The 18,758-nt window shown below is 47.1% G+C and overlaps 2 protein-coding genes and 1 pseudogene across 2 annotated transcripts; 2 read left to right on the top strand and 1 right to left on the bottom strand.

Moving 5' to 3' along the window:
• The first annotated feature begins 166 nt into the window (after nucleotides 1-166).
• LOC130207670 (5S ribosomal RNA) lies at nucleotides 167-275 on the top strand (annotated as a pseudogene).
• Nucleotides 276-2,816: 2,541 nt separating this feature from the next.
• On the bottom strand, nucleotides 2,817-13,930 carry ttl (tubulin tyrosine ligase). The gene is made up of 7 exons (XM_056434844.1): nucleotides 13,269-13,930; nucleotides 12,673-12,751; nucleotides 12,332-12,564; nucleotides 12,029-12,164; nucleotides 9,481-9,750; nucleotides 8,999-9,142; nucleotides 2,817-5,250 (listed from the first exon to the last, which is right to left on the bottom strand). The coding sequence occupies exons 1-7, from the start codon at nucleotides 13,435-13,437 to the stop codon at nucleotides 5,043-5,045; spliced, it is 1,239 nt and encodes a 412-aa protein (XP_056290819.1). The 5' UTR covers nucleotides 13,438-13,930; the 3' UTR covers nucleotides 2,817-5,042.
• A 288-nt stretch (nucleotides 13,931-14,218) lies between these two features.
• fignl1 (fidgetin-like 1) lies at nucleotides 14,219-17,237 on the top strand. Its single transcript, XM_056434837.1, has 3 exons — nucleotides 14,219-14,325; nucleotides 14,600-14,753; nucleotides 15,226-17,237. Exon 3 carries the CDS (start codon nucleotides 15,243-15,245, stop codon nucleotides 17,091-17,093), a length of 1,851 nt encoding a protein of 616 aa, XP_056290812.1. The 5' UTR covers nucleotides 14,219-14,325; nucleotides 14,600-14,753; nucleotides 15,226-15,242; the 3' UTR covers nucleotides 17,094-17,237.
• The last annotated feature ends 1,521 nt before the right edge of the window (nucleotides 17,238-18,758 follow it).

Here is an 18,758-nt window from a genome sequence, read left to right as displayed (position 1 = left end):
CAGTTATTGCAACATCACAGCAACAAGTTAATGAAGTGTTTCAGAGTTTTATTTAATATCAACTAAAAGTAGTTGCGCTTTAACAAATGTACTCGTCGCGGAGATGTTGATTATCTACAACACGGAGAGGCAGAAGAGGTCGTACCAGGTGCGGATCAGAAGCTTCGCTTACGGCCATCCCACCCTGAAAACGCCCGATCTCGGAAGCTAAGCAGGGTCGGGCCTGGTCAGTACTTGGATGGGAGACCGCATGGGAATACCAGGTGCTGTACGCGTTTTACTCTTGTGGAGCTCAGTTCTCACGCGCTGCCCTGACGGCATGGTGGAACCCACGTGATGCACACGTGACCAGGGTACCCCCACTACTCCACAACGTTGAGTTTCATGCATAACAATTAACTTTTATGGAGTATTTCCTGAACACATGACCCAACAGAAGCATATATAAGCTGAGTATATATAAAATATTTATATATAGATATTTATTAATATAAAGATATTTATATATATAAAAATATTTATATATAAATATGTACATATATAAATATTTATAAATACACATATTTTATTTGATAAATATATATATATAAGAGTGATAGGCCAACAGTTTGTGAAATGAACCACATAAAGTAAAAATGTCAACACGTTTTTGATAATAGTAATGCATTTTTATTCTAGAAATATCCTGTCTGATGAAGACAAATGTTCATGCAAGAGTTTGGATAAAACATCAGCTAACAAAAACACAGCAGACATCCCTCTGAATATGGTCTTTAATTTAGGATCCTGTTGAAAAATGTATGCGATAACATCCAGATTGTTATTGTTATTATTACAGCAACTACAAAACATAATGTGACACTGACAATACAGCTGGGATTGTAATCTTTGGTAAAAGATGAGGAAATCCAGGAGAAATATGAGGGAAATGACATCATTGAATTTAAGAGGTTGTATAATGAATGAGAAAAAAATCACTTCAATACAAACAAATTAAGGTGCATTGTTGGAGATCCATTGTTTCCCAATAAGGCTCCTTTCCCCTTCAAAATGTCCTTAACCCTCATTTTGACCCGAATCAATATTACACCCTCCCCCCGCCTATGGGTCATTTTGACCCGATTCAATGTTTCACCCTCCTGTTACCTTTATATTTACTAACATATTTTACCCTTTGGGTTCAATTTGACGCCAGCAATTAAAACCTCCAGAAAATTATTAGAATTAATATTGTTTACCAAGTTTAAGTGTGAGGCACTTTATGTTTGTTTGTTGACTACCGAAAGAACACCGACATTAAACATTGAATGGGGTCAAATTAATCCTAAGGCGGGGGGAGGGTGTAATATTGATTCGGGTCAAAATGACCCTAAGGCAACACAAGGGTTAAAACAAATACTGACCGTTTGCTTCCGATGATCCAAAAATCATCAAACGGCTGAGACCCAAATTCATCTAAAAAATATAATAATTTGGTCAACGTTGATATTTCTCCTTCACACATCATCTCAGCTACATCGTTGCTCTGCAGTAAACAGAAAAGGATGCAATGATCCCAAAATATCCACACCTGTTGCCAGGGTTACCTGATCTGTAACTCCGTCACTTCCTTTATCTACCAGAACACACCACGATTCAAACCTGCAGCGCGCCGCTGGGTGTTCTTCACTCCCACGTCGTCACGAGGGGAGGAACGGGAAGAAAATATTTATTTATATTTATATACACATATATAATTATATAAGTATTTATATATAAATCTATTAATATATATATACATATATAATTATATATATACATATTTATATATAAATATTCATATATAAATATTCATTAGGGCTGGGCACGTTAATCTTGCGTTAACGCATCAATTAATTAACGCCGACAATTATTTTATCGCGCGTTAACGCAGGTTTTATTATTTATTATTGTAAAAGTTTATTGCTCACAGGCTTTTATTTGGTAAAAGTTTCAAGTTTCAAGTTTCAAGTTTCAAGTTTTTATTGTCACATCCCCTTTTATACAAGTATAATCGGTTCGTGAAATTCTTATGTGCAAAACACCCGACAGCAGTAGCAGACTAAAAACTGATACTGATTGCTGCGGAACCGGAAAAGAAAGTCATTCGCGGTTTAACAAACATGGAGAAGAGTACGGAGATTTTAAATGGCCATTTTCAATTTAAAGTTCTTAAAGACGGCGGAGTCGACAGAAACAAAGTCATATGTAACACTGCCAAGATGAACCACTGGGGATTAACGGGACTACTGTGGAGAGGGTGAGCGGGTATAAATACCTGGGAGTCCACATCACCGAGGATCTGACATGGTCAACAAACACAGACACTCTGGTGAGAAAGGCAAGGCAGCGCCTCTACCACCTCAGGCAGCTGAGGAAATTTAAAGTTTCCCAGAGGATCCTTCAGTCCTTCTACTCTGGAGCTGTAGAGAGCGTCCTGACAGGAAGCATCACAGCCTGGTTTGGCAACTGCTCCGCTCAGGACAGGAAGGCTCTGCAGAGAGTAGTGCGTTCGGCTGAGCGCACTATTGAACTACACTCCCACCCTGCAGGACTTGTACACCAGGAGGTGCAGAACCAGAGCCGGCAGGATCATGAAGGATCCTCACCACCCCAACAACAGACTGTTTCAGCTGCTGCGGTCAGGCAGGCGCCTCCGTAGTCACGCTGCAAGAACAGAGAGACTGAGACGGAGTTTCTTTCCTCAGGCCATCAGGACTGTGAACTCCGACCTCACCAGGACCCCCACATAGACCCACACAACTGCCCCTCTTAGGCACACACACACACACACACACTTACTGTAAATATTGTGTTGTTTTTTATTTGTAAATAGTGTGTACTTGTTGCCCTTGCACATTCCTGCTGAGCATTGCCACTTTCATTTCACTGCACACCCTGTGTGTGTATGTGACAAATAAAACATCTTGAATCTTGAATCTTGAATGAATCGTCTTATCACCGGAGGACTTCCAGTCTTAAATATCATTTAAATGCTAAACACATCGTTGATGCCAGCAAATCATACAACAAACACACAGTGGAGCGAGGCTTCGGCAGACGACGCTGCAGGGAGATCAACCAAGAGAAGAGAACCAACGCCTCAGCGAAGTGGAGAGCTACAGACTGCAGGGAGGAGATCAACCAAGAGAAGAGAACCAACGCCACAGCGAAGTGGAGAGCTACTGCAGGCCGGTTAGGATTGTGGAAGACGTCGGTCTGAGAAACATTTTGAGAATCTCAACAAATGACGGCAGGTATGAGACGCCCTCAAGACACACGTCACACGGAGAATACACCAGTTATATGAAAAGGAGAGGACAGCTTTACAACGTGCACCCTGTTGCTCTCATGGGGACGACTGGACATCACTCAGTGTCTCTGCATCACTGCGTTGGACAATGTCCTGACAGATTTTATGGCACTTTAGTTCATATGGCAGAACATTTAAAATAGAAGTGCGCTATACACTACTTTTGAATTAATTATTGGATTTTGCGTATACAAATGCGATTAATCGTGATTAATCAGGGAAATCATGCGATTAATCGCGATTAAAAAAAAAAAATCGTTGCCCAGCCCTAATTCATATATAAATATTCATATATATAAATAGATTTATATACATATAACTATAAATATTTATTTATATACATATATATAACTATAAATATTTATATACATACATATACACATATACATGACTATAAATATTTATATATAAACATATATTATAAAAGTATTAATATATATATATAAATATATATATACTGCTCTATAACTCCGTCACTTCCTTTATCTACCAGAACACACCACGTTTAAAACCTGCAGCGCGCCGCTGGGTGTTCTTCACTCCCACGTCGTCACGAGGGGAGGAAGAGGAGGTTCTTCCTCACAACTTCACAACGATGATTTCGTTCTGAACGAGCTGGAGTTCAACGCTCAGCCGTCCAACATCCAGGTCCCATGTCTCTATTTACAAAGACATCAAAGGACAAGTGGCGTGAAGCATTTCAACTGAATGAGAATCCAACAGTGCGTGAAGAAGAGCGATGAAGAGCCTCTTCTCTTTGGTGGGGCTCGTCACTCCTCCGTCAGTTCGGCGTCTTCTCAACCTTCATCACGACGGTTCAGATTAATAATCCAGATTTATGGACTCTAATCCTCTTGTTCAGACGGCAGAAGTGAGACAGACATGGGGGGGGCAGCTCTTCTTACAGGAGGTCACATGTTGGGGGGAGGGGCTTAAATGAGGATCCTACTGCATGCTTTCACAAGCACATGCTTCACATGACAAGCACAACCTGAACACACCATCAGCTGGAGGACTTTGTGAGGAGTTCTCTGCAGGGAGAGGTCAGAGGTCAGGGACGAGTGGTACCCTCTGCCGGGAGAGGTCAGAGGTCAGGGACGCGTGGTACCCTCTGCCGGGAGAGGTCAGAGGTCAGGGACGCGTGGTACCCTCTGCCGGGAGAGGTCAGAGGTCAGGGACACGTGGTAGGACATGATTGTCTCAATGCGTCAGAGGAACGTTGATCTCAAGGAAAACCTCCAGTCAGGTTTGTGTTTGAGTCTTTTTAGGTTTTAAACTGTTGACTTCACTAAATGAAACTCCGGGTAACAGATGGCTGCAGACAAGCTGCAATAAAAAACAACAACAATAAAAGAATAATAATAAAATCATATCCGATGAGAAAAACAGCTTTCAGAATTACAAACATTCAGGATGCTCTCAGAAGCCGAGTGTTTGGTTCCGAGGTGACTCCTGTGGACGGGTCGCGACCTCAGGGACCGGCAGCAGTGCAAAGGCTGAAGGGACGAGTCCCGGGGAGCGAGGCCGCACATGTAAGGCACTACAGTCGGCGGTGGACTCTGTCCTCGGGTCGGGGTTCTCCTCGTCGGGGACCTTCGGGACCAGGAGGTCCGTTCTGAGGCTCGGCGACGGCCTGCGGGAAGAAGGACTCGCTCCCCGGCTCCGGACCCCTCGGGTCAGGACCGAGGGCCGAGCGGGACGGAGAAGGCGCTTACAGCCGAGTGAAGGGGCCCACGTTGAGAGGCCCCCTCAGCTTGGGGGAGGAGCAGGAGGAGCTGGTGGTGGTGCTGAAGCTGGAGCTGGAGGACGGGGAGGAAGAGTAAGAGGAAGACGAGGAGGAGGAGGAGTCGCCGCTCAGGGTGAACACGCTGGAGACGGCCACGTCCACGATGCCTTGGCACAGCTCCGGGTACAGCTTCCTGGAGCGGGGGGGGGGGGGGGGGGGTACCGTGACATGTTCACATTGAAAGGTCAAAGGTTCACGAGGATCGAGACTGAAGCAATGAGAATGTTTTCAAAACGATGATATAACAGGAGTTCACACATGTGGACCAATGGCCTGAGTAAGATGATAGTAAGGTCATAGAAAGGTCATATTAAGGCCATAGTGAGGTCATATTAAGGCCATAGTGAGGTCATAGTATGGTCATAGTACGGTCATAGTGAGGTCATAGTACGGTCATAGTGAGGTCATAGTACGGCCATAGTATGGTCATAGTGAGGTCATAGTATGGTCATAGTGAGGTCATAGTACGGTCATAGTGAGGTCATAGTGAGGTCATAGTATGGTCATAGTGAGGCCATAGTACGGCCATAGTATGGTCATAGTGAGGTCATAGTATGGTCATAGTGAGGTCATAGTACGGTCATAGTGAGGTCATAGTACGGTCATAGTGAGGTCATAGTATGGTCATAGTGAGGCCATAGTACGGCCATAGTATGGTCATAGTGAGGTCATAGTATGGTCATAGTGAGGCCATAGTATGGTCATAGTGATGTCATAGTGAGGTCATAGTACGGCCATAGTATGGTCATAGTGAGGTCATAGTATGGTCATAGTGAGGCCATAGTACGGCCATAGTATGGTCATAGTGAGGTCATAGTACGGTCATAGTGAGGTCATAGTACGGTCATAGTGAGGTCATAGTACGGCCATAGTGAGGTCATAGTACGGTCATAGTGAGGTCATAGTACGGTCATAGTGAGGTCATAGTACGGTCATAATAAGGCCATAGTAAGGCCAGTGAGGTCATAATAAGGTCATAGTACGGTCATAGTGAGGTCATAATAAGGTCATATTAAGGCCATAGTGAGGTCATATTAAGGCCATAGTGAGGTCATAATAAGGTCATATTAAGGCCATAGTGAGGTCATAATAAGGTCATATTAAGGCCATAGTGAGGTCATAGTAAGGTCATATTAAGGCCATAGTGAGGTCATAATAAGGCCATAGTGAGGTCATAGTAAGGTCATATTAAAGCCATAGTGAGGTCATAATAATGTCATATTAAGGCCAGTGAGGTCATAATAAGGCCATAGTGAGGTCATAGTAAGGTCATATTAAGGTCATAATAAGGTCATATTAAGGCCATAGTGAGGTCGTAGTATGGTCATAGTGAGGTCATAATAAGGCCATAGTGAGGTCATAGTACGGTCATAGTGAGGTCATAATAAGGTCATATTAAGGCCATAGTGAGGTCATAATAAGGCCATAGTGAGGTCATAATAAGGTCATATTAAGGCCATAGTGAGGTCATAATAAGGTCATATTAAAGCCACAGTGAGGTCATAATAAGGTCATATTAAGGCCATAGTGAGGTCATAATAAGGCCATAGTGAGGTCATAGTAAGGTCATATTAAGGTCATATTAAGGCCATAGTGAGGTCATAGTAAGGTCATATTAAGGCCATAGTGAGGTCATAATAAGGTCATATTAAGGCCATAGTGAGGTCATAATAAGGCCATAGTGAGGTCATAATAAGGTCATAATAAGGCCATAATAAGGTCATATTAAGGCCATAGTGAGGTCATATTAAGGCCATAGTGAGGTCATATTAAGGCCATAGTGAGGTCATAATAAGGCCATAGTGAGGTCATAGTAAGGTCATATTAAGGCCATAGTGAGGTCATAATAAGGCCATAGTGAGGTCATAGTAAGGTCATATTAAGGCAGGGCTCCAGACTGCGACCAAATGGTCGCATTTTGCGCCTAAAATTAGACACAGTGCGAGTAAATTTTTCATCAACTCGCGCATGCGCGACCAGTAAATTAGCAGATTTCTTTTTTTTGTTATTAAATATTTTTGTTGTTTACAAACTTGTTCTACACTTCAGCCCACTATAGTTAGCGGTAATGCCTGAATGACTGGTTTGCTAACCGACATTAACTCCAGAAGAAGAAGAAAGGAGACGAAAACCGAAGAAGAAGAAGGCTGGCCTGTGTGTGAGAGGGGGGGGGGCTAATGTGTGAAAAGAGGCGCACCGCAACGGAGACACAACGAGGGCGAGGGCCGCAGAGTGAGAGGTCAGAGGTCAGAGGGGATCCTCACCACCGAGCGGCGTCCCCGTCCCCCGAGTTGAATCTCTGGGTCGACTCAGCCGACTCTCACATGTCTGCCCCTACAGACTGATGCTCACGGTAAACGCATTCGATCGGGAGCGCGCGAGGATTTTGATAACGTTAGCGGAAGGATTTAAGTGACAACATCCGGTTTTGCAAAGTTAGCGGAAAGAACCACGTGAAACAACATCCGTTTATCAAAATAAGATGTCGACAAATCATACACTAACATATAAAAGTAAACAATGAACTGATGTTGTATCTTTATAGATAGTTTCTGAGATTTAGCTTAAATTATGCTAACATTAAAAATGTTTACTGTACCAAGGAAGAGTTTATAAAATTAGTCAGTCTTTTGTATGTTAAGAAAAGTCCTGTATATAGATTTCCAAGAGTTCCAGGAAATGAATGATGCAGATGTGTTCCATACATATCTGAAATCCTACAACAGCAATCAAACAATTTTAATGTATCAATTAGGAAATTTTTCAAAGTAAAGTTCTAAATGTTTAAAGAAATCGGTAATTTCTTTAATGTTTGAGTTGCTTTATATATGTATTTCCTCATAGTCCTAGGCAATAATGCTACACAATAAATAGAATGCTTCAATCAACACCGTGATCGGTGATTGGTATTATCGGATCGGCAGATACTGATTTCAGTGATCGGTGATCGGTATTATCGGTGATCGCAGATACTGATTTCAGTGATCGGTGATCGCACCAAAACCTGATCGGTGCATCTCTAGAAACCAACAAATGTTTTGATTGGCTACATCAAGTGCAACATGCACATGCTCAAGGTATGTTTTCTTCAAATATGTTTAAACTCAATACAGTAACTTCTGAAGAGTTCTCTGTTGTGAATGTTTTGCAGTTCATGAAGGCAAACAGGCATAAGATTGTATATTGTCAAATTATTTATCAGTAATACAGTAAAAATGATGGGAAAACTTTGCAAGTCGATTTATAGTGTGTCAGGGTTTTTCCTGCAGAGAAAATTTGGGCGCGCGCCTAAGCCGTTTGCCCGAGCGCCTATGACAAATCCCGAGCGCCTAAGGCAAACAAAAGTCAGCGTTGAAAAAACAAAACAACTGTGTTCATCAGGTTCATGTCAGCGAATATGTTCTCAATAGTATGTTTCAAGGAGGTGTGCTCACCTGTGTGCGCGTATCACGGCAGAGCGGCCAGCTGCTGATCACGCACTCAATAGCTCGACTGCATGAATAGAAGGTGCGCACGTAGCGCGCAAAAAAAATTTTTGGGACCACCCAAGACCCATTTTGACCCAGGAAAAAGTGCGCCCCTAAATTTTCTGCTTGCGCCCCTAACATTTTAAGTTAGGAGCGACTGTGCTCCTAGTTAAAAAAGTTAGTCTGGAGCCCTGTAAGGCCATAGTGAGGTCATAGTACGGCCATATTAAGGCCATAGTGAGGTCATAGTATGGTCATTGTACGGTCATAGTGAGGTCATAATAAGGTCATATTAAGTCCATAGTGAGGTCATAGTACGGCCATAGAAAGGAGCCTGAGCTCAGGCTGTGAGGCTCCTGAGTGAAACACAGGAGCTGAAGGGTAACCTCAGGCGAGCCGCTGGGCGGTACTCACTGAGCGCAGGCCGGAGCTCCGTTGATCTCGATCAGCCAGACTTTGAAGCTCTCGTCCACCATGAAGTCGAAGCCGAAGAGTTGGAAGCTCTGGTAGGACAGGTGCTTGGTGCTGATCGTGGACTCAATGCAGGACAGACAGCTCCTGTGAAACGCAGAAGGAAGAAACATCTCCTGACCCCTGCTGGACAAACAGCTCAACTACATCTTAGAACACAGCCGCGAGAAGCTTCATTCTCACTCAGATTGCAGATTAAGACAAAGAGAATATCTCCAGGCACACACCGCTAGAGATAAAATAAGATTTCACATCCAGGACAGATTTGACTTGACACTGTTCAGTGTAGAGTTTGGGGACAGACAGATGTGCTAGTAGTTAGAGTACGATGACCAGGAAGAGACGTTAAGTATTCCATGTTTCACTGCGATTCTTTCTGTTGCATCAGATCGATATCCGGGGCAGCGAGACCCAGGAGGACCTACTTTATGATGTGCTTGATCTGCGGCAGCACGGAGGCCTCCAGCGTGACGTTGTGAGTGTTCAGCAGGTACAGCCGGAACTCGTCGAAGAACATCTCGTTGCCGTCCTCGTAGCGGCCGTAGTTGTGCGAGTGCTCCTTCTGGATGCAGTGGTTGGTCAGGTGGCTGGTCATGTCCTGCAGGTCGGAGCTGTCGTAGGGCTCGGAGGACGTCCGCAGAACGCCCTCCCGGTACAAGTAGATGTTGTACTGATGGTCCACGAGCACCCAGCTCCTAAGAGGCATCGCATAATAACATATTAACATGATAACATAATAACATGATAACAGCGTCAGGCAGCAGTGGAAACACACCGGGGCAAAGCTGCCCCGAAGAAATGTAATGTTGCCCCTGATGTCACGAGGAGGGGCAACACATGCCCCTCAACTCCCTCTAGAACTATGATAATGTTATGTTGTTTTGTTGTTGTTGTTCTTTGTTGTGTGTGTACTGCCTGTACTAGGAAGGTACACACTAAATATATGAGAATATATTTTACAGACTTTCACATCTAGGAGATTGTAATTGACATTTTTCAGTCGTAGAGTTTGGAGAGACAGACAAAAATATGAAATATAATATATTTATATTAAATATAATAATCATATTTCACTGACTTGAAATATTATTTAAATAAATATAATTTTGAGTTATAAAAAAAAGTTAGAATTGTTAGTTGTTCAAAAAAAATGGAATAAAAATAAATAACCACAAAGAAATCAGATTAAATTGAATATGATAATCTGATTTATGTTTTGTTTGTTTTTTGTTCATGAAATCTAAGAAACACTTTGAATCTGTAGACTAGTGTCTAATGGTCTTATTATTGTCTAATAGTCTTATTATTGTCTAATAGTCTTATTATTGCCATTTTTATGACAGTTGCTTCAAGAGATCCACTATTGTCCCTGTGCCCAAGAATGCTTCTCCAGCATGTATGAATGACTACCGACCGGTGGCCCTCACCTCGGTGGTCATGAAATGCTTTGAGAGGCTGATAAAGGACTACATCTGCGCCTTCCTCCCTTCCTCCATGGACCCGCTGCAGTTTGCTTATCGCCCAAACAGATCCACGGATGATGCTGTCTCCCAGGTACTGCACACCACACTCTCTCATCTGGACAGCCAGAGGGGGCTATGTGAGACTGCTGTTCATTGATTATAGTTCAGCTTTCAACACCATAGTCCCTCCAGACTGGCCGGCAAGCTGACTGAGCTGGGACTGAACTCACCCCTGTGTGCTTGGATCCTGGACTTCCTGACCGCCAGGCCACAGGTGGTCAGGGTGGGCAGACACACCTCCAAATCCCTCACCCTGAACACAGGATCCCCCAGGGTTGCGTCCTCAGCCCCTACTGTACTCCCTGTACACACATGACTGTGTGGCCAGGTTCAGCTCAACACCATCATCAAGTTTGCGGATGACACAGTGGTGGTGGGCCTGATCTCCGACAACGACGAGAAGGCCTACCTGGAGGAAGTTGCTGATCTGTCACTCTGGTGCCAGGACAACAGCCTCATCATGAATGTCACCAAAACTAAGGAGCTGATTGTGGACTTTAGGAGGGCACAACAACAGAGGACGTACTCACCACTGGGGATTAACGGGACTACTGTGGAGAGGGTGAGCGGGTATAAATACCTGGGAGTCCACATCACCGAGGATCTGACATGGTCAACAAACACAGACACTCTGGTGAGAAAGGCAAGGCAGCGCCTCTACCACCTCAGGCTGCTGAGGAAATTTAAAGTTTCCCAGAGGATCCTTCAGTCCTTCTACTCTGGAGCTGTAGAGAGCGTCCTGACAGGAAGCATCACAGCCTGGTTTGGCAACTGCTCCGCTCAGGACAGGAAGGCTCTGCAGAGAGTAGTGCGTTCGGCTGAACGCACTATTGGAACTACACTCCCCACCCTGCAGGACTTGTACACCAGGAGGTGCAGAACCAGAGCCGGCAGGATCATGAAGGATCCTCACCACCCCAACAACAGACTGTTTCAGCTGCTGCGGTCAGGCAGGCGCCTCCGTAGTCACGCTGCAAGAACAGAGAGACTGAGACGGAGTTTCTTTCCTCAGGCCATCAGGATTGTGAACTCCGACCTCACCAGGACCCCCACATAGACCCACACAACTGCCCCTCTTAGGCACACACACACACACACACACACACACTTACTGTAAATATTGTGTTGTTTTTATTTGTAAATAGTGTGTACTTGTTGCCCTTGCACATTCCTGCTGAGCATTGCCACTTTCATTTCACTGCACACCCTGTGTGTGTATGTGACAAATAAAACATCTTGAATCTTGAATCTTGAATCTTGAATACTGTGAGCATAAATAAGTATATTTATTATTTTCTTAACAAAGGTTAAATGTTATTTCACAGGTTTCAAAAAGTGCCCCCATGTATTTTTAGATGCCCTGGAGTCAGCGGGGGAACTGCCCCCTGGACATCAGTACGCGTCTCCCTGGTATGAAGGCAGAGACGTTGTCCTCCTCGTGGAGACTTGCCTGATGTCAAACTTGCGCTGCCCCGGCTGCAGCAGCAGCGGCTTCTCCAGGTACTTCTGGATGACGTGCACCTGCCCCTGGTTATCGATGTACTCCAGCAGCTGAGTGGCGCTGTGGGATATCAAGATCCCAGCACCTGTAGCCAGGAGGAACTCACATTACAGCTGCCACACGGAGGTCGTGTAAAGGGAGTTTTTCACAGTACGTTATCCATTCGATTGAAGGTAGTATCATTTAGGACGACGCAAAAGTGTAAATAGCTTTTAGATTGATCACAATGATACGTGGGTGGCAGGTGTTCACCTTTAGCTCCGGCTGAAGACTTGGCGATCCACACGGTGCCCTCCCCGCTCTCCCTCTTCGAGTGGTAGGAGGCCAGGAAGACTTCCCGCTCGTCCGTCTTGGGGTGGCTCTTCAGGTGGCCGATGCCGTTTGCAGCCGGGGCCACGGGGGTCTTGAGGTTCGTGGGGTAGATGATGTAGGACTCTGGGAACCAGTTGCAGGAGTCGGACAGCTCGGGGCTGGTCTTTATGAGCCTGAGGGCAGGGATACGGTCAGCTGACGGAAAGCCACTTTAAATAATGAATGCACATGAAGTGACAGCTGCAGACACAGAGGTGTCGGTTAAAGAAGACAACACGCACTTCACCAGGGAGGCCTTCCTGCAGAGCTTGTCTGCTCCTCGGTAGTAGTTCACCAGCTGCACCAGTCCCGGTTCATGACCTGTTGACATGGATTAAACATGGATTAGACATGCATTAAACATGGATTAAACATGCTTTAAACATGGAATAAACATGCTTTAAACATGGAATAAACATGCATTAAACATAGAATAAACATGCTTTAAACATGGGTTAAACATGCTATAACATGCTTTAAACATGGGTTGAACATGCTTTAAACATGGATTAAACATGAAATAAACATGCTTTAAACATGAAATAAACATGGAATAAACATGGATTAAACATGAAATAAACATGGAATAAACATGCTTTAAACATGAAATAAACATGCTTTAAACATGAAATAAACATGCTTTAAACATGGGTTGAACATGAAATAAACATGGGTTGAACATGGGTTGAACATGCTTTAAACATGGGTTGAACATGGGTTGAACATGCTTTAAACATGGGTTGAACATGCTTTAAACATGGGTTGAACATGGGTTGAACATGCTTTAAACATGGGTCTCATCGGACGTGTCTCGGGTCCCGGGCCATGAGGCTCGTACCCAGGCGACCGAAGGGCAGTCGGTTGCGCTCGCCGAGCATCAGGTTGAACCGAGGGTTGTCTCTCTTCAGCCGCTTCCATTGGCCGGTCGAGAGGAGGATTTTGGAGACTTCCGCGTAAACGGAGCTGTTGTCGTCGCGCGTGACGAACGTGAACATCGGGCTGTTCATGGCTCCCGGGGGACGCGGTGTGACGTCAGAGTACCGGACTCGGCGCGAGGCTGCCCGGCTGACAGACAGTTCGGGGTTATCTCCTCCGGCCGCACCATGCCGATGAGTCGGTCATATCCACGAGCCGTTAGCCCCTCCGTCTGGGGTGCGCTTGAATTACACACCGTCGCACACGTGGCGCACAGCGACGTAAGGTTGCTGCGCAGACCGGGTCCTCTCCCCCCAGACAAGGGTGTGACTAGCCGGCTCCCAGGGCTGGTCCCGTCCGGTCTCCGGTTGAGCTTTTGGCTAACGAACCACGACGAATAACTGTTCGGCAAACTTTTCCGGTATCTCCCGTCAAACCCGAGATAGTGATATCAAATAGTGAAACATATGAACTAGCTCCCCGACGTTAGCTAGCCACACTGAGGCACAAACGCATCTGTTTTCCCCGCCGGCGGCGTATTCTGTGATCCTCCGGAGCTCAGCCGCCGCTGTCATCCGCCGTCGACCGCGGCAACAAAAAGCTCCGCGTTTGTGGGAAGTGTAGTTCACCCGAACACTACTAACAAGAGTAATACATCTTGTAATCGGTCGTTTACGCCGTATAAGTAAATAAAACATTATCCTAAATGTAATGTATCTAAAGCTATCCTTTAAAAATATATATATTTCGTTGAAAGTCAGGTGCCTAAGAGTTTCAATAAAGCTGGTACTACATTTCCCAGCATGCATCACAATAAAGCGACAATCGTTATGATAAGCGCGTTGTGGGTTCGGCCACAAGATGGCGTCGTGGACCTTTACTACGAGTCAGCGGGATGGACCCTTGTGTTGAACCTACATCGTCTCTGGTAGATACCGGAGAATAAAGTTAATCCCTCGACAGAAAGCTTCTCACTCCGGGTAAGACTGTAACGTCGTATATAATGTATGGAAGTGTTGTGTGGAAAGTGAAGCAAGCGGCATATTAACACATTTAACAGCTCTCGGGCGGAGCTGGGGGATAAATGCAGCGCTCCCGAGTTGTGACAAGTTACAGGCACCGTTCCGACATTAAAAAAAGTTATTTGCCTCAGCGTAGCTCTTTATTATTGTCATAATGTCATCATAAATAAATGTGTTGTAAATCCAAAGCGGATAAAATGTATTTAACCGTGTCTGCTGTTTTCTACTTGAGGTGAAAACGATTCTGAAACGGACGTTTAAGTTTTCCCGAGAGCGAATTGGGACGCAACCGGAAGTCGTTCAGCTGAAGCAGAAACAAGTGGCGGGAACAAGTAAACAGCAGCTTAACCGGGATGAAACCTGTCGAGCCTCAGAGGACCCCGATAGTAAGTGTTACTCAGTACCGTGGTCCGCTGCAGGTTTTTCCGTAGTTTGGACCCGTTTATAACCGCGTGTCATGCGCACTGAGAGCTCGGTCCCTGTCGGTTAAATGACATCACATCAGGGAACGTCAGAGTTACAGCGAGCCACGTACATGAGATGAGATCCGTTCTCACGGTTAAAGGGCGTTGGACATGTTTACACTGTGTCGTGCTGTCCATCACGTGACTGAGGCTCTCTGTGGCTCCTGGAGAAGCTCGGTGCAGAAACCCCCGTTTCATGTTCAGGTTAAATACAACCGGCCTTGTGTCGTTGTGGATTTTAAAAGCTGTGGCCCTCGTGTGCAGGACTAACGCCATGGCTGCCTGTACCTATAACACGATATCATTTATTAGATGCTGTTCCGTGTCGGGATCAGTGATGATGTACTTTTACTGAGCTCATGTATTTTTAATGCTCGTGTCCCCTCTCCTTCAGGCTGCAGCAGGCCAGGCATGAGCGGAGCACACCTGGACGAGTGGCAGCGGAGGTCCTTTGACATTTCCTCTGGCAGCCGTACACCCGAGCAGACGGCCGAGGCCTACCGGGCCCACGTCCTCTCCATTCAGTATGCATGGGCGAGCGCCCGGCTCTCTCCGGCCGGCGCGGCCCGGCTGCTCGCCACCTACGCGGAGCGCTACGCCTCGGTGCTGGACTCGGACGACCCCCAAACGGGCCTCAACAACTACGCGGAGGGCGCGCTGCACCTGGCCCGCAGCCAGAGGAACCACAGCGACCGCTGGGAGTCGGCGCTCACCGCCCAGAGCGCGGCGGCGCTGCCCGGCGTGCGGGAGATGCTCCGGGCGGGCGGCGGGGGGGGGGGAGGCGCCCTCGTGGCTCCGGGAGACGCCGACATATCTGTGGGGCCGGAGGGCCCGGAGGCCGCGCTGTTCAACCCCACATGTGCAGCCGGGGTCGGCCACGGCGCCGGTTACCCTGACGTGGCTTTAGAGAGGAGGAGGCCGGGTCATCCTCCGGCCCGACCGCAGGCCGGGGGCCACCCGTCTGCTTCAGGTGCTCTGCAGCAGCACCCTGGTCCTTCAGGGGCCACGCACAGCCCTCAGTCCTCCTCCGCCTCCAACCCGTCTAAGAGGAAGAACTTTTACAGCTCCGATGGCGTGGATGGAGGCAGGGGTCAACACGGAGGTCAAGCCGGCCCTGACCCGCGAGCTGGAAGCGCCTTTAAGACGGCTCACCAGCAGCTCATCGTGGATAAACATAAACAACAGTCCCAGCAGCCCCACAGGGGGCCGGCCCCGGGGATGGCGGCGACTTTGAAGAAGTCTCTGGGCGCCAACCGGCCCCGCGGGACCTTCTCAAAGTTCGTGTCACCGATCCCACGCCAGGAGGAGGAGGAGGACGAGGGGCGGAGCTCCGGGCCGGAGCCCCGCCTCCCGGACGAGCGTCTGAAGAACTTTGAGCCGAGGATCGTGGAGCTGATCATGAGCGAGATCATGGACCACGGGCCGCAGGTCTCCTGGGACGACATCGCCGGCCTGGACTTCGCCAAGAGCATCATCAAGGAGATCGTGGTGTGGCCCATGCTGCGGCCCGACATCTTCACGGGGCTCCGCGGCCCCCCCAGAGGCATCCTGCTGTTCGGGCCCCCGGGCACCGGCAAGACGCTGATCGGCAAATGCATCGCGTGCCAGTCGGGCGCCACTTTCTTCAGCATCAGCGCCTCGTCGCTCACCTCCAAGTGGGTGGGCGAGGGCGAGAAGATGGTGCGCGCCCTGTTCGCCGTCGCCCGCTGCCACCAGCCCGCCGTCATCTTCATCGACGAGATCGACTCGCTGCTGTCTCAGCGGACGGACGGCGAGCACGACTCGTCGCGCCGCATCAAGACCGAGTTCCTGGTGCAGCTGGACGGGGCGGCCACGGTGGCCGAGGAGCGCCTCCTGGTGGTGGGCGCCACCAACCGGCCGCAGGAGATCGACGAGGCGGCGCGGCGGCGCCTGGCCAAGCGGCTGTACGTCCCGCTGCCGGAGGCGGCGGCGCGGCGGCAGATCGTGGTGCGCCTCGTGGCGCAGGAGAAGAACCGGCTGGAGGAGCGGCAGCTGGACCTCGTGGTGGGCGCCACCGAGGGCTTCTCCGGCGCCGACATGACGCAGCTGTGCCGGGAGGCGGCGCTCGGGCCGATCCGCAGCATCCGGCTCGGCGACATTGCCACCATCGCCGCCGAGCAGGTCAGGCCCATCCTCTACGAGGACTTCCAGGAGGCCCTGAAGGCCGTGAGGCCCACCGTGTCCCCCAAGGACCTGGAGCTGTACGAGGACTGGAACAACACCTTCGGCTGCGGCCGCTGAGGCCGGAGCCACACCTGACGGGTGGAGCCTCTTCTGGGTTCACAGGTTGTATTTGAGTTCTTCTGGTGTCGCCGCCATGTTGTGTTCAACTGAGTCTGTTTGAGTTGATTCTTCTGTTTCCCTAATAAATTTAAATGCTCTCCAGTGAACTGTCATCACTCCATCCTCCCCTTCTGATCCACAGAGGGCCACTTGAGTTTATAGATGCCGTCTCCAAGTGGACTCTGGTCCACAGAGGTGCTGAGCCGTGTGACACACACACATACACACACATACAGGCATACACACATACACACACATACAGGCATACACACACACACAGACACACACATACAGGCACACACATAACAGGCATACACAGACACACACACATGAGGACCGTTATAGACACACACATGAAATCAAATCTGAAACCTGGAAGCTGTTAAAAGAAAACTCACTTATTTTTCATCTTTTTGTGAAGACCCTGATAAATATTTCAGACGTGTGTCTGGCGGCCATGACACTTTGTTCAAGTAGCCAGCAGTGAGCGACACACACACACACATACATACATGCACACACACACATACATACACTACCGTTCAAAAGTTTGGGATCACCCAGACAATTTCGTGTCTTCCATGAAAAATCACACTTATTTATCAAATGAATATAAAATATAGTCAAGACATTGACAAGGTTAGAAATAATGATTAATATTTGAAGTATTAATTGTGTTCTACAAACTTCAAGCTCAAAGGAAGGCCAGTTGTATAGCTTATATCACCAGCATAACCGTTTTCAGCTGTGCTAACATAATTGCACGGGTTTTCTAATCAGACATTAGTCTTCTAAGGCGATGATCAAACACAAAGTACCATCAGAACACTGGAGTGATAGTTGATGGAAATGGGCCTCTATACACCTCTGGAGATATTTCATTAGAAACCAGACACTTCCACCTCGAATAGTCATTTACCACATTAACAATGTATAGAGGGTATTTATGATTAATGTTATCTTTATTAAAAAAAACAGTGCTTTTCTTTGAAAAATAAAGTCATTTCTAAGTGATCCCAAACTTTTGAACGGTAGTGTACATACATGCACACACACACAAACACACACATACATACATGCAACACACACATACATACATGCACACACAAACACACACATACATGCAACACACACATACATGCAGCACACACAAACACACACATACATACATGCACACACACATGCACACATACATACATGCAACACACACATACATACATGCACACACACACAAACACATACATACATGCAACACACACATACATGCACACACACACAAACACATACATACATGCAACACACACATACATGCAGCACACAAACACACACATACATACATGCACACACACATGCACAGGCATTACACATACACACACTCGCATATGCACACATGCACACACACACACAGCTGGACCAGATCAGTGGTGACAGAACCTTGACTGAAGGAACCCGTCTGGAGAACAATGTAAATATACTTCATGTATGAATAAGACAATAGAGGATCAGATGAGGAGCCTTCCTCCTGATGAAGAGGAGGCTTTGATCTTCTCTTCTTCGCTACACATGGAGGCGAGTCTGGAAGGGAATCGTACTCGCAACTCTTGAGTACTGACCCCTAAGGAC

The sequence above is a fragment of the Pseudoliparis swirei genome, chromosome 17 (assembly GCF_029220125.1).
Source record: "Pseudoliparis swirei isolate HS2019 ecotype Mariana Trench chromosome 17, NWPU_hadal_v1, whole genome shotgun sequence".
Lineage (NCBI taxonomy): Eukaryota > Metazoa > Chordata > Actinopteri > Perciformes > Liparidae > Pseudoliparis > Pseudoliparis swirei.
The sequence above is the reverse complement of the archived record's forward strand: the minus strand, read 5'-3'. Positions and strand labels throughout refer to the sequence as shown.

What these genes read in the sequence shown, in the direction of transcription:
- ttl (XM_056434844.1), bottom strand. Translation starts at nt 13,437, where the DNA reads ATGAACAGCCCGATGTTCACGTTCGTCACGCGCGACGACAACAGCTCC. An exon ending in GTCTTCAGCCGGAGCTAAAG is followed by an intron (nt 12,165 to 12,331) that starts GTGAACACCTGC and finishes TCCTGGCTACAG; the next exon opens with GTGCTGGGATCTTGATATCC. An exon ending in GGAGCTCCGGCCTGCGCTCA is followed by an intron (nt 5,251 to 8,998) that starts GTGAGTACCGCC and finishes CCCCCGCTCCAG; the next exon opens with GAAGCTGTACCCGGAGCTGT.
- fignl1 (XM_056434837.1), top strand. Translation starts at nt 15,243, where the DNA reads ATGAGCGGAGCACACCTGGACGAGTGGCAGCGGAGGTCCTTTGACATT.